We start from the raw sequence: 12,041 nt of genomic DNA, 5'->3' as shown, positions 1-12,041 counted from the left end.
CTCAAATTTCTATTTGACATTAATTCCTGTATCCATATGGACCAAGTAGCACCTAACACAGCACCAAAAACAATCAGCAGTTGGACAAAAGATGAACGACAGTTCCTGTATTTAAAGATGCCAACATCCAGCAGGGATGTCACCTAACTCACTCCGTGGTCCCTGCCTACTCTCTTCCCCAGGAAGTCATCTACCTCCCCAAAAACCTCAAGACAGCTTTCCACTTCTCAGCACACGTTCATCCACGGCTTACAGTGGGGTCTGTCTGAGCTATTTTACATTAACTATGGTATTGTTTTGTTTTTCCTCCATACTAGATAACATGGCATCACTAGTTTTCCACTTACCGATTTCTTCACTACTTTCCCACTTATTTCTTTCTCTTTTCTTTTTTTTTTTTTTTTTTTTAGTAGAGTCTCGCCTAGGAGTACAGTGGCACAATCTCAGCTCACTGCAACCTCTGCATCCTAGGCTGAAGCAATTTTTGTGCCTCGGCCTCCTGAGTAGCTAAGATTACAGGCATGTGCTACCATGCCTGCCTAATTTTTGTATTTACAGTAGAGATAGGGTTTTGCCATGTTGGCCGGGCTGGTCTCGAACTCCTGGCTTCAAGTGATTTGCCTGCCTCAGCCTCCCAAAGTGCTGGGATTACAGGCCTGAGCTACCATACCAGGCCTACTTGTTTCTTCCAAATAAAGATTACTTGGTTTCCCTTCTTTGACCAGAGCCTCACTTAATACTCATCTTCCCAGATCAATTAAGTCCAGGAAAAAAATCAAATATGCAAGCGTTGAAGTAAAACCAAGAAACATTCTGAATTTTCTAGCAAGACTGTGATTTTAAAGTTATGTATTCCCCATAAGTACCCGTCAGATCACGTATTCAAATCTTTGCCGGGAAAACAGTCATTCCAGTCATGAGTGATGTGGGGGCCCCACCAGCATGGAGAACCTGGTGATGCAGGTGACTAACTGTAGCATAGGCTGTTTCCCCACACAGTAAACATAGGGAAATACTGTTTCACCTTCCTCATCAGCCCCCAAAATGACAACCTTCCTTGCCCTTTCCTCTAGGACCACTTCATTTATCTAATGTCTTCCTTTACATAAGGTCTTATGCTTCACTTCAGGGAAGGTGCCCCCAGCTTTGGGCATTTTTTGAGTACTTATTAGGAGTTTTGATTCTTTTGATTGGAGAGTGGTTTCAAGAAAATAACATTAGGAGAAACTGAGAAATCCTTTCCTTAGACTCTGGCTTTTTTTTTTTTTTTGAGACAGAGTCTCACTTTGTCACCCAGGCTGGAGTGCAGTGGTGCGATCTTGGCTCACTGCAACCTCCGCCTCCTGGGTTCAAGAGGTTCTCCTGACTCAGCCTCTTGAGTAGCTGGGATTACAATCCTGTGCCACCATGTCCGGCTAATTTCTGTATTTTTTAGTAAAGATGGGGTTTCTCCATGTTGGCCAGGCTGGTCTCGATCTCCTGACCTCAAGAGACCCACCTGCCTTGGCCTCCCAAAGTGCTGAGATTACAGGTGTGAGTCACCACAACTGGCCCCACTTACTGTGTATTTTTTACATACAAAAAGACATTCCTGCCGGCACGGTGGCTCACGCCTGTAATCCCAGCACTTTGGGAGGCTGAGATGGACAGATCACTTGAGGTCAGGAGTTCGAGACCAGCCTGGTCAACATGGTGAAACCCTGTCTCTACTAAAAATACAAAACTCAGCCGGGTGTGGTGGCAGGCACCTGTAATCCCAGCTACTCAGGAGGCTGAGGCAGGAGAACTGCTTGAACCCAGGAGGCGGAGGGTGCAGTGAGCCGAGGTCGCATCACTGCACTCTAGCCTTGGTGAAAGAGCAAGACTCCATCTCAAAAACCAAACAATAACAATAACAAAAAGACATTCCTTAAATTTAGAAAATGGAGCCCACTTGAGAAATTGAGTAGGCAAAAGAAAAAATATCTAAAGGTGTTTAACGTCAAGTACTCCACTAAGGCTTTCTCCCAAAGCCCTACCCTTATCCATTTAAGGAAGGGCTCTCAAATCCTCCTCCTAATGTATGCCTCCCTTGTGGCATCTGAACATCCACATCGTTGTCTGCTGGGACTGTCTCTGTAGAGGAACCCTTCCAGTCTGGTCACACTGAGTCTATTCTTCAGGTACCTCAGGCAAAACAGTGACGGATGGATGAGAAACCATTTTCCCTTATTTCTCTGCTATATTCCATACACTTGGGAGAAAACAAACCTACCTAATTCTCTAGCAGTGAGTCCTTCAAAAAGTTAGTCTGTAATCCCAGCACTTTGGGAGGCCAAGGTAGGCAGATCACAAGGTCAAGAGATCGAGACCATCCTGGCTAACACTGTGAAACCCCGTCTCTACTAAAAATACAAAAAATTAGCTGGGCGTGGTGGCGCACACCTGTAGTCCCAGCTACTCAGGAGGCTGAGGCAGGAGAATCACTTGAACCCAGGAGGCGGAAATTAGAGTGAGCCGAGATTGCGCCACTGCACTCCAGCCTGGGTGACAGAGCGAGACTCTGTCTCAAAAAAAAAAAAAAAAAAAAAAAAAAAAAAAAAAAAAAGTTAGTCTCCCAGTATCTTCATCTGCCATAAACATTTAGCAGAATCCAGTGCCCACCCATAAATGCCTTATCATCATCTAAAACTAAGTGGTTAGAAACTGTTTAAACCTGCTTGACACAGCATGTAAGATATGCGGTCCAGAGAACTTGAGGAATCCCCTTCTGATCATTTAGTAGTATATGGTGGAATACAGATAATATAAATAATAAAGATCTAACAGTAATAGAAAGGTAACACTCTAGCTACAGATCTTACAAAACACCAAATGTCACAAGCGTTTCTGCTGTGGTCCCAGATTCTGTCACCTCTTCAGTGACTTCACAGAATCTGGCTTACAAGATGACTCCTAGAATTGGGGGAAGAGGTTGTTTTACTTCAAGGTTAGAGGTTTGCCTTGATATTAAGCTCTCAGTGCCATCAGACAGACAGCGTATATGAGGTATTAGGGCAAACAAAGAAAAATAAGCTCTCAGTTCCAAATGTACTTCTCAGCTTTGTGATGCTGGGTCTAGGACTCTGGACTCTAATCTCTCCTTTGCCAGCTGTTACCTGTTAGTTTCTGCCAATAGAAGGCACCAGAGGGGTACTAGAAAGCAGGAGTCAGGATAGAGATGACATGATCTTGCCCATCTGTCAGTCGGCATCCCCACACCCACAGGTCCCGTCCATCAGTCGACATCAGCAGGCCCTGTCCCTCAGTCAGCATCCCCGCATCCGCAGGTCCCTGTCCATCAGTCGGCATCACCACATCCACAAGTCCCTCTCTGTCAGTCAGCATCACCGCATCCGCAGGTCCCCATCCGTCAGTCAGCATCACTGCATCTGCAGGTCCCGTCCTTCAGTTGGTATCACCGCATCACCAGGTCCTGTCCATCAGTTAGCATCACCCCATCCGCAGGTCCCCATCTGTCAGTCGGCTTCACCACATCAGCAGGTCCCATCCGTCAGTCGGCTTCAATGCAACACCAGGTCCTGTCCGTCACTCGGCATCAATGCATCACCAAGTCCCTACCCATCAGTCGGCATCAACGCATCACCAAGTCCCTACCCATCAGTCGGCATCCCCGCATCACCAAGTCCCCGTACGTCAGTCGGCATCACCGCATCCGCAGGTCCTCGTTCATCAGCTTCACTGCATCCGCAGGTCCTGTCCATCAGTGAGTATCACCGCATCACCAGGTCCCTGTCCATCAGTCGGCATCACCGCATCACCAGGTCCCCGTCCATCAGTCGGCATCACCGCATCTCCAGGTCCCGTCAGTCAGTTGGCCTCACTGCATCAGCATCCCGTCTGTCAGTTGGCATCACCGCATCACCAGGTCCCGTCAGTCAGTCGGTATCACTGCATCACCAGGTCCCGTCTGTCAGTCGGCATCACCGCATCCGCAGGTCCCCCTCCGTCAGTCAGCATCACTGCATCCGCAGGTCCCCGTCCGTCAGTCGGCATCATCACATCTACAGGTCCCATCCATCAGTCAGCATCACCACATCCGTAGGTCCCTGTCTGTCAGCTGGCATCACTGAATCGGCAGTTGGTTACAGCCTCTAGCTCCTCTGGACACTCTGAACAAGATGTATAACTCTTCTCTCCTCTCCACATCCCAGGCGTCAGCCATAGCCAAGGAGCTCCCATTGCTCAGAAATCTAAGTCTCAGGTGCTCAGGGCTCTTCCCTCCAAGTCTCTAGGATACAAAACCTCAACTTCCTCTTTGGCCTTCCAACCCTCAGGTTGTGGCTGCTCCTTACAGTCACTACTCTGGATTCTCTTTGTTCTTTCGCCTTTCAGCACCTGTGTGATTCTCCCTGGTGAAATACCGAGTATGTTATCTGTGCTCCTGCCTGGATCTCACTGAGACAAGCACAAAACCTAAGGCTGAGAGCTGGTGAATTTGTTGTTGTTCTTATTATATCATAGCTAAAACATATTGTGTACTTATATGTACCAAGCACTGTTTTAAAGGCTTTATCATGCATAATCCTATTTAATGCTCAAAGCAACCCAATGAGGGGGCCACCATCAGCACCTCTTGTTAGAAACGAGGAAAATGAGGCTCAAAAAATTTTAAAAACCTGTTCAGAGATCCCATAACTAGATCACACAATGAGAAAGTAGTGGAGCTAGGACATAATTCCAAGTCTGACCTCAAGGCTGCCCCATTTCCTGCAAAAAATAAAAATAAATAAATAAAATACAACTATAAGGCTTTTTAGGTGCTCCATGCTGCTTCACAGGGCTATTTACATTGCTCACAAAGAACTTACTATAGTGCTTTTTTGTTATCCTCTTGAGTCTTACTCTGTAACAGGCCCCTTCCTTTTTTCACCCCACTGCTCCTCTAGCAAAACAGGATGTCCTGTGGAATATCCCATATTTAGGATATGGCTAGTTGTTTCTTTGATGCATCATTTAATTTGTCCCTCTATCTTCTGTATTTCTTGTAAACTCAAAGTTAGATTAAGACTGAAGCCAGTTGAACCTATTTAGATAAGACTATTTCCTCTGTGGTGACATGTACATTCTACTGCATCAAAGTAGAAGGCACATAATGTCCAGTCATTCCACTTTCAGTGATTCTAAGATTAATCAGGGACTCAATGCCTAATCTTCCATTATAAAAATTGTCCAGAACTGCAAAATTATCACTGTTTATGATAAGGCTTTGGTACAAAACAAGCGGCATACCCAGCGTGAATAAATAAAACATATACAGGCTGGGTACAGTGGCTCACGCCCGTAATCCCAGCACTTTGGGAGGCCGAGGCGGGTGGATAACCTGAGGTCAGGAGTTTGAGACCAGCCTGACCAACATGGTAAAATCCCATCTCTACTAAAAATACAAAAAATTAGCCAGGCATGGTTGGAGGATGCCTGTAATCCCAGTTGCTTGGGAGGCTGAGGCAGGAGAATCACCTGAACCTGGGAGGTGGAGGTTGCAGTCAGCCAAGATTGCACCATTCCACTCCAGCCTGGGCAACAAGAGCGAAACTCCATCTCAAATAAACAAACAAACAAAACATACAAAGTGACCCTTCTCCAAAAGGAAATAGTGTTCCCTCAAGTCTTTAAGGAAAGAAACACCTAACAACAGAAGCCCATCTTATTCCTAACGAACTCTCAATAAAATTGTTTTTGTTGATCAATATGTAAATAATCATTAAATTTTTAAAGGGAGTCAAAGGTGAAGAATTCCAAAGTCTAGTTCCAAGCATCAGTATGTGCTCTTGCTTAATTAACTTTATCTTGCGTGCCCATATTTGCCCATTTGAAAACAGAGATAATCCACTAACTTGACACTACCTCAAAGGACAATGAGGAGAGTAAAGTGAAATACAAAAATTAAGAAAAGTTAGATATGGCAAATACTCAGAATAAGGGAAAATGCAATAAACTAAAAGCTAAACTCTCTAAATTTGAAGAGATTATGAATGAATTAAAAGGAAACTCTGCCCATAGCAGATATGCTAGTACTCTAATAATTCACTTAAACTTGGTTTCTACCACTTGGCTATTTCATAGAAAGCTACATTATACTAGATGTAGCTCCTGAACAAAAAAAATCATATTAAATTACATTTTAAATCATATTTAATATGGCTCATCTTAAAATAAGGGGATCAAACTAGTAATCTTGCTATTACAACACTTGAGGACCTATCCCCCAAGCTACTGAATTCCCTAAATGTTAATCTAAAACAGGAACGTGTAAAAAGTTTAATCTTATAACCCACCGTTTCCATCTATAAAGTATATTTCTAGTGCATTATATAACTTGCAATATATTCAGCATATACCAAAAACCAACCCCTTCCTGCAAAGTTTAATCTCAATAATACTATTTTGAAGATAAATATTCTCAGCACAAATCACTTGTGACCAACTGAGAAACCTTGGAGAATCAGACTTAGATCAACTTCCCTCAACTTCCCACCAAACTAACCTTTTAACTAAACTTTGCATTTTGATGGGGGTTATGATTTAGTGACTCATCAAATGTCATTTTAGAAGACTAGTCTAAAACACACAAAACTAGTTACTCTTGATTTTTTTTTATATTAGAAATACAGAAAAGCTAAGCAGTTTCTTTGCACCACCCTCTCCAAGGTGGGTTTTAAGAACTTTCAGATTCCATTGTCTGAAGAGTCAAAAGACATTTTCTTTTATCCCTTCAACTACTGGTGTCTCAAGTTCTCACCATGACATCATTATTATGCTTTGGAAATTGCTGACACAGGCTATTCAATTGTGCTAAATAGTTTGTGTTTATGCATATTACACAATCAGTGCAGTGCCACCATCTGAGCAAAAGGAAGCAGAATAACATTATAAAGTAAAAGCACAAAATAGCAGGTATTTGTCTTTTTAAAACTTTGCCAAGATAGGAACTTCATATTTAAATACAACTGGCAAACTCATCAGAAAGAACTGAAATCAACAAAATCCCGTTGGGAAGGGACTGAATAAGAAAGATTACCCAGTTACCCAAGACTATATTTCAATTTTTGGTTTCTTATCCCAAAGAGCAGATTTTTAAAAGATATACTGTGCCCTTACGAAGAAAAACCCACACCAAGGCACAGGTCATAAGAGAAGAATTTTATGTTCTAGCACACCCAAGAGTTGAGGAAAGGAGAAAAAGCTTTGAAAAAACTAACAGCAATAGGCTTCCATACTTAGATCTTAATTTTAAATATAGAAATTCTTACCTCCCACTGTAAATGAGGCGGGATATTTCGTATCTGAAGTTTCCGAATCCTGCAGAAGAATTAAAATGTTTTTTAAAAGAAAAAAGAAACATAAAAGCAAAACAATAATAGCCAACATGGAAGTTCAGAAACTACTTAAAATATTAACTCTATATTAATTACAAACCAGTATCTATTAAGAAAATACAGCCCAAGAAGGAAAAGCAAAGAAGCAAAGTCATAAAATGCATAGACACCATTTGGAGATCCAGCATTTATTGGACTGTTATGACTTATTTTAAAAGCCACTAAAATTGGCAGATAGAATGTTTAAAACACACTTATCTGATAACTACATTCTAAGTTCAAATCCTTTAGCTTCAAATTAGGCATCCCAGGACACAAATAAGGCCTTAGTCCAGGTGATCTTACTCTGACCGTCACAGCTAAGGAGTCCATGGATAAAATTCAGGGAAATAAAAATGAGGTGTGGGTGGGAGGAAATTACACATTTATCTTCACTATCCCCTAAATGAAATTTAACACGTCCTTCAATTATGAATGCTGGCACTAAACCACGGAATTACAGTACTTGTCATTTTGACATCAATATAAATCAGATATTTTCATACCACATTAGACTGTTGGAGATCTTTATCATCTATACTCATTACTGTGAAACTTAGATGTGTTGCTAGAACTTGTTGCTTATTATATTAAGCAGCTATCACTAAGTTTTAACATTCTGCTAACTACATTTCAAATTAATTGGTTTCCTTTGTAATCCTACGTATTTTATGCATTGTAAAACATCCTGAGGCCAGGCACAGTGGCTCATGCCTGTAATCCCAACAGTTTGGGTGGCCGAGGCAGGTGGATCACTTGAGGTCTGGAGTTCAGGACCAGACTGGCCAACATGGTGAAACCCCTTCTCTACTAAAATTACAAAAAAATTAGCTGGGCATGGTGGCAGGTGCCTGCAGTCCCAGCTACTCCAGAGGCTGAGGCAGGAGAATCGCTTGAACCTGGGAGGCGCAGGTTGCGGTGAGCCAAGATTGCTTCACAGCACTGCAGCCTGGGCGACAGAGCAAGACTCCATCTCAAAAAAATAAAAAATAAGACATACTGAAACGTAAGAAGAGATCCATACGTTTCAGACTGCTAAAGGAGTGCACAGTACAGAAAATGTTAAGAATCAGCACCTTAGTTCAAATGTCTCCCTACACATGTATATATGTATGTATAAGGGAAGGAAGAGGGTGACACATATGACACAACTGCATGTTAATTGTATGAGACTATACCATAGAAGTCACATGCCAGTCACCTCCTTTGAAGGAGGAAGAATTTATAGTCAACTAGCTATTAAAAACAAAATAAAACAAAAACTAGCAATTGAGCTTGACATCTCAAGTGAAATAAATTACTTAACTTCCAAAATTAGAACTATAGGACAGGCCTTGTGGCTCATGCCTATAATCCCAGCACTTTAGGAGGATCACTTGAGCCCAGGAGTTCCAGACCAGCCTGGACAACATAGCCAAACCTCATCTCTACAAAAATCTTTTAAAAAATTTTTTAAACTAGCTGGGCATGGTGTTGCATGCTTGTAGTACCAGCTACTCAGGAGACTGAGATGGAAGGATTGCTTCAGACCAGGAGTTCAAAGCTACAGTGAACTGTGACTGCACCACTGCAATCCAGCCTGGACAACAGAGTGACACCCTGTCTCAAAAAGAAAAGAGAAGAAAAAAGAAAAATAAAAAATAGAAAAAAACAGAACTATAGTGAACTTCTCTTTCCAGGTCAAATAATCCACAATTTTGAAGTATCTGAGGAAAACACCAGTTTAGTCTAGATTCATAACCTAGTTTAGTCCTTTGCCTCTTCCCTTTCCCCAAAAGGGTGAGAACAAACAAATACCACAGCTGCCATTGATCCCTTCGAGAACATCAAAGAAAACCTAGATTAACTAAACTCAGGTACATCCTGTCTACAATCATAAAATGGAGGAGGGAAGGAAGAGAAGCACTTTTACATTATTTTCATGACAAAGTAAAAGCACAGTCATCAGGGTAAAATATACCAAAGAGATAAAAGAGAATGCCAGTTTAAGAGAAAAAAAAATCCAAACTATAGCTAGTATAAGTTTACAGACAAAATGCCAGTTTGGGATTTGTTTCAAAATAACTCATGTGGTAATAACTCTTAAAGCTTCAGGACAGGTACCTCTCTGCTTTTATGTAAGTTTTATATTTTCTTTTTCTTTTTTGGTGTGTGACAAGAGTCTCGCCCTGTTGCCCACGCCGGAATTCAGTGGCACAATCTCAGCTCACTGCAGCCTCCGCCTCCCAGGTTCAGGCAATTCTCCCACCTCAGCCTCCTGTGTAGCTCGGATTGCAGGCATGCGCCATCACACCCAGCTAATTATTGTATTTTTAGTAGAGACGGGGTTTCACCATGTTGACCAGGCTGGTCTCAAACTCCTGACCTCAAGTGATCCGCCCACCTCGGCCTCCCAGAGTGCTGGGATTACAGGCGTGAGCCACTGTGCCTGGCAGTATTTTCTATAAAAGGTTTAAAAAATATACCCTAATAAAAAGATTTATAATTCATAGATTTCACAACTGTTATATGTTGCTTCAGTTAAAAGAAAAGTTGCAGCCAGACACAGTGGCTCACACCTGTGATCCCAGCACTTTGGGAGGCTGGGGTGGGCGGATCACCTGAGGTCAGAAGTTCGAGACCAGCCTGATCAACATGGAGAAACCCCATCTCTACTAAAAACACAAAATTAGCTGGGCATGGTGGCACATGCCTGTAATCCCGGCTACTCGGGAGGCTGAGGCAGGAGAATTGCTTGAACCCAGGAGGCAGAGTTTGTGGTGAGCCAAGATTGCGCCACTGCACTCCACCCTGGGTGACAGAGCGAGACTCCATCTCAAAAAAAAAAAAAAAAAAAAAAAAAAAAAGTGCTCACACTGTATTTACCTGACTAATGAGGGTATGATTTACTACATATATGCAAGTACTAATCTGGTTTTTTGTTTGTTTTTGTTCTGTTTTGAGATGGAGTCTCACTCTGTCGCCCAGGCTGGAGTGCAGTGGCGCAGTCTTAGCTCACTGCAACCTCTGCCTCCCGGGCTCAAGGGATTCTCCTGCCTCTTCCTCCCAAATAGCTGGGACTACAGGTGCATGCCAACCACATCCAGCTAGTTTTTTATAGAGATGGTGGTCTCGCTATGTTGTCCAGGTTTCTCTTGAACTTCTGGGCTCAAGCAGTCCTTCTATCTTGACCTCCCCAAAGTGCTGGGATTATAGGTGTGAGCCACCATGCCTGGCCCTATTCTGTTTTAATCAAGTATCTAACACAGTAAGGATTAGCAGCAGTGTTAAGAAACTAAGTATTCACCTCCACTGGCCTCATTTTGGAGGGTGTATATATTACCAAAAAATTTTCCCAAAAGTACACACGTAAATATACATACAGATTTCAGGTTAATTAGCATGTGATCATACATATTACAAAAATAAATATCCACTTCACAAAGAGGATACTATCTTTTGTTTATTAAGAGTAATCCAGGCAGTACACAGTGGCTCATGCCTGTAATCCCAGCCCTTTGGGGGGCCAAGGTGGGAGGAGTGCTTAAGGCCAGGGGTAAAATTAGCCTGGCGTGGTGGCACACGCCTGTAGTCCTAGATACTCAGGATGCTGAGGTGGGAGAATCATATATGCCCAGGAGTTTAAAGTTTCAATGAGCTATAATCATGCCACTGTACTCCAGCCTGGGCAACGGATTGAGACCCTGTCTCACACACACACACACAAAGAAATCCATTTGCCATGTTTTCCCAAGGACTTTTTAAGAATCTCATACTCAAGGATCCCACGGATTTTCTACCCACTCTTCAAAACGTACATCCAACACCCATTTAATTATTGGAAGTTTGGATGTTACTCCAGAATAATTATTTCCCTTAAATGATTTTCTCATTTCCCTTACCTGATACTCTTGTTTCATTTTAGACAAACATCTGAGTTATTTTTATGCAGTGTTTTGCTTTGTTTTTCAGATGGGAGTCTCGCTCTCTCACCCAGGCTGGAGTACAGTAGCGCAATCTCGGCTCACTGCAACCTCTGCCTCCCAGGTTCAAGCAATTCTCCTGCCTCAGCTTTCCTAGTAGGTGGGATTATTAGATGCCCACTAACTTTAGTAAAGATGGAGTTTCACCATGTTGGCCAGGCTGGTCTCAAACATCTGATCTCAAGTGATCTGCCAGCCTCAGCCTCCCGAAGCGCTGGGACTGCAGGCGTGAGCTGCCGCGCCCGGCCCTGCAGTTAAGTGTTTGATATCTAGAATTGTTCTTTCCCATTTGCTCAGTAACTAATCTTAAACTGTGTGACATTTACCTCTGGCTCCTAACCTCGTGCTCTGCTCTTATCAGTACAAGAGCCAAAAGTCTTAACATTAACAGGAACGAACCAAAGGCATGAATTATAATCATCCAGCACAGATAAATACAAACTTCTGGCATGGAAAGAACTGGAGAAAAATCTATCTCAGTCAGCTATACAATTAAAATACTCTACTGCTTCTTTGGTCATGTTCCATCTGAGATTTGAGAATTAGTTTATATTTGGGTTTGATTCTAAATACTTACAAATCAAGAAAAGGTATTAATATTTTAATAGAGTATTTCTATCATATTGATTACCAAGTCACTAAAGTTCAATTTAACTATCAGCAAATAAATTAGTGTTTCACC

The 12,041-nt window shown here is 42.4% G+C and overlaps 1 protein-coding gene across 2 annotated transcripts in view; it reads right to left on the bottom strand.

The window, feature by feature from the left end:
* IGF2BP3 (insulin like growth factor 2 mRNA binding protein 3) overlaps nucleotides 1-12,041 on the bottom strand; it is a 159,974-nt gene that overhangs the window by 100,212 nt on the left and 47,721 nt on the right. For both annotated transcript variants that reach the window (XM_030796215.1, XM_030796216.1), the window contains exon 3: nucleotides 7,293-7,341. In XM_030796215.1, the coding sequence (XP_030652075.1) occupies nucleotides 7,293-7,341 (49 nt within the window). The remainder of the gene's footprint in view (nucleotides 1-7,292; nucleotides 7,342-12,041) is intronic.

This window comes from Nomascus leucogenys, chromosome 17, assembly GCF_006542625.1.
Source record: "Nomascus leucogenys isolate Asia chromosome 17, Asia_NLE_v1, whole genome shotgun sequence".
Classification (NCBI taxonomy): Eukaryota; Metazoa; Chordata; class Mammalia; order Primates; family Hylobatidae; genus Nomascus; species Nomascus leucogenys.
Note: the sequence above shows the minus strand (reverse complement) of the source record. Positions and strands in the feature narration are given on the sequence as shown.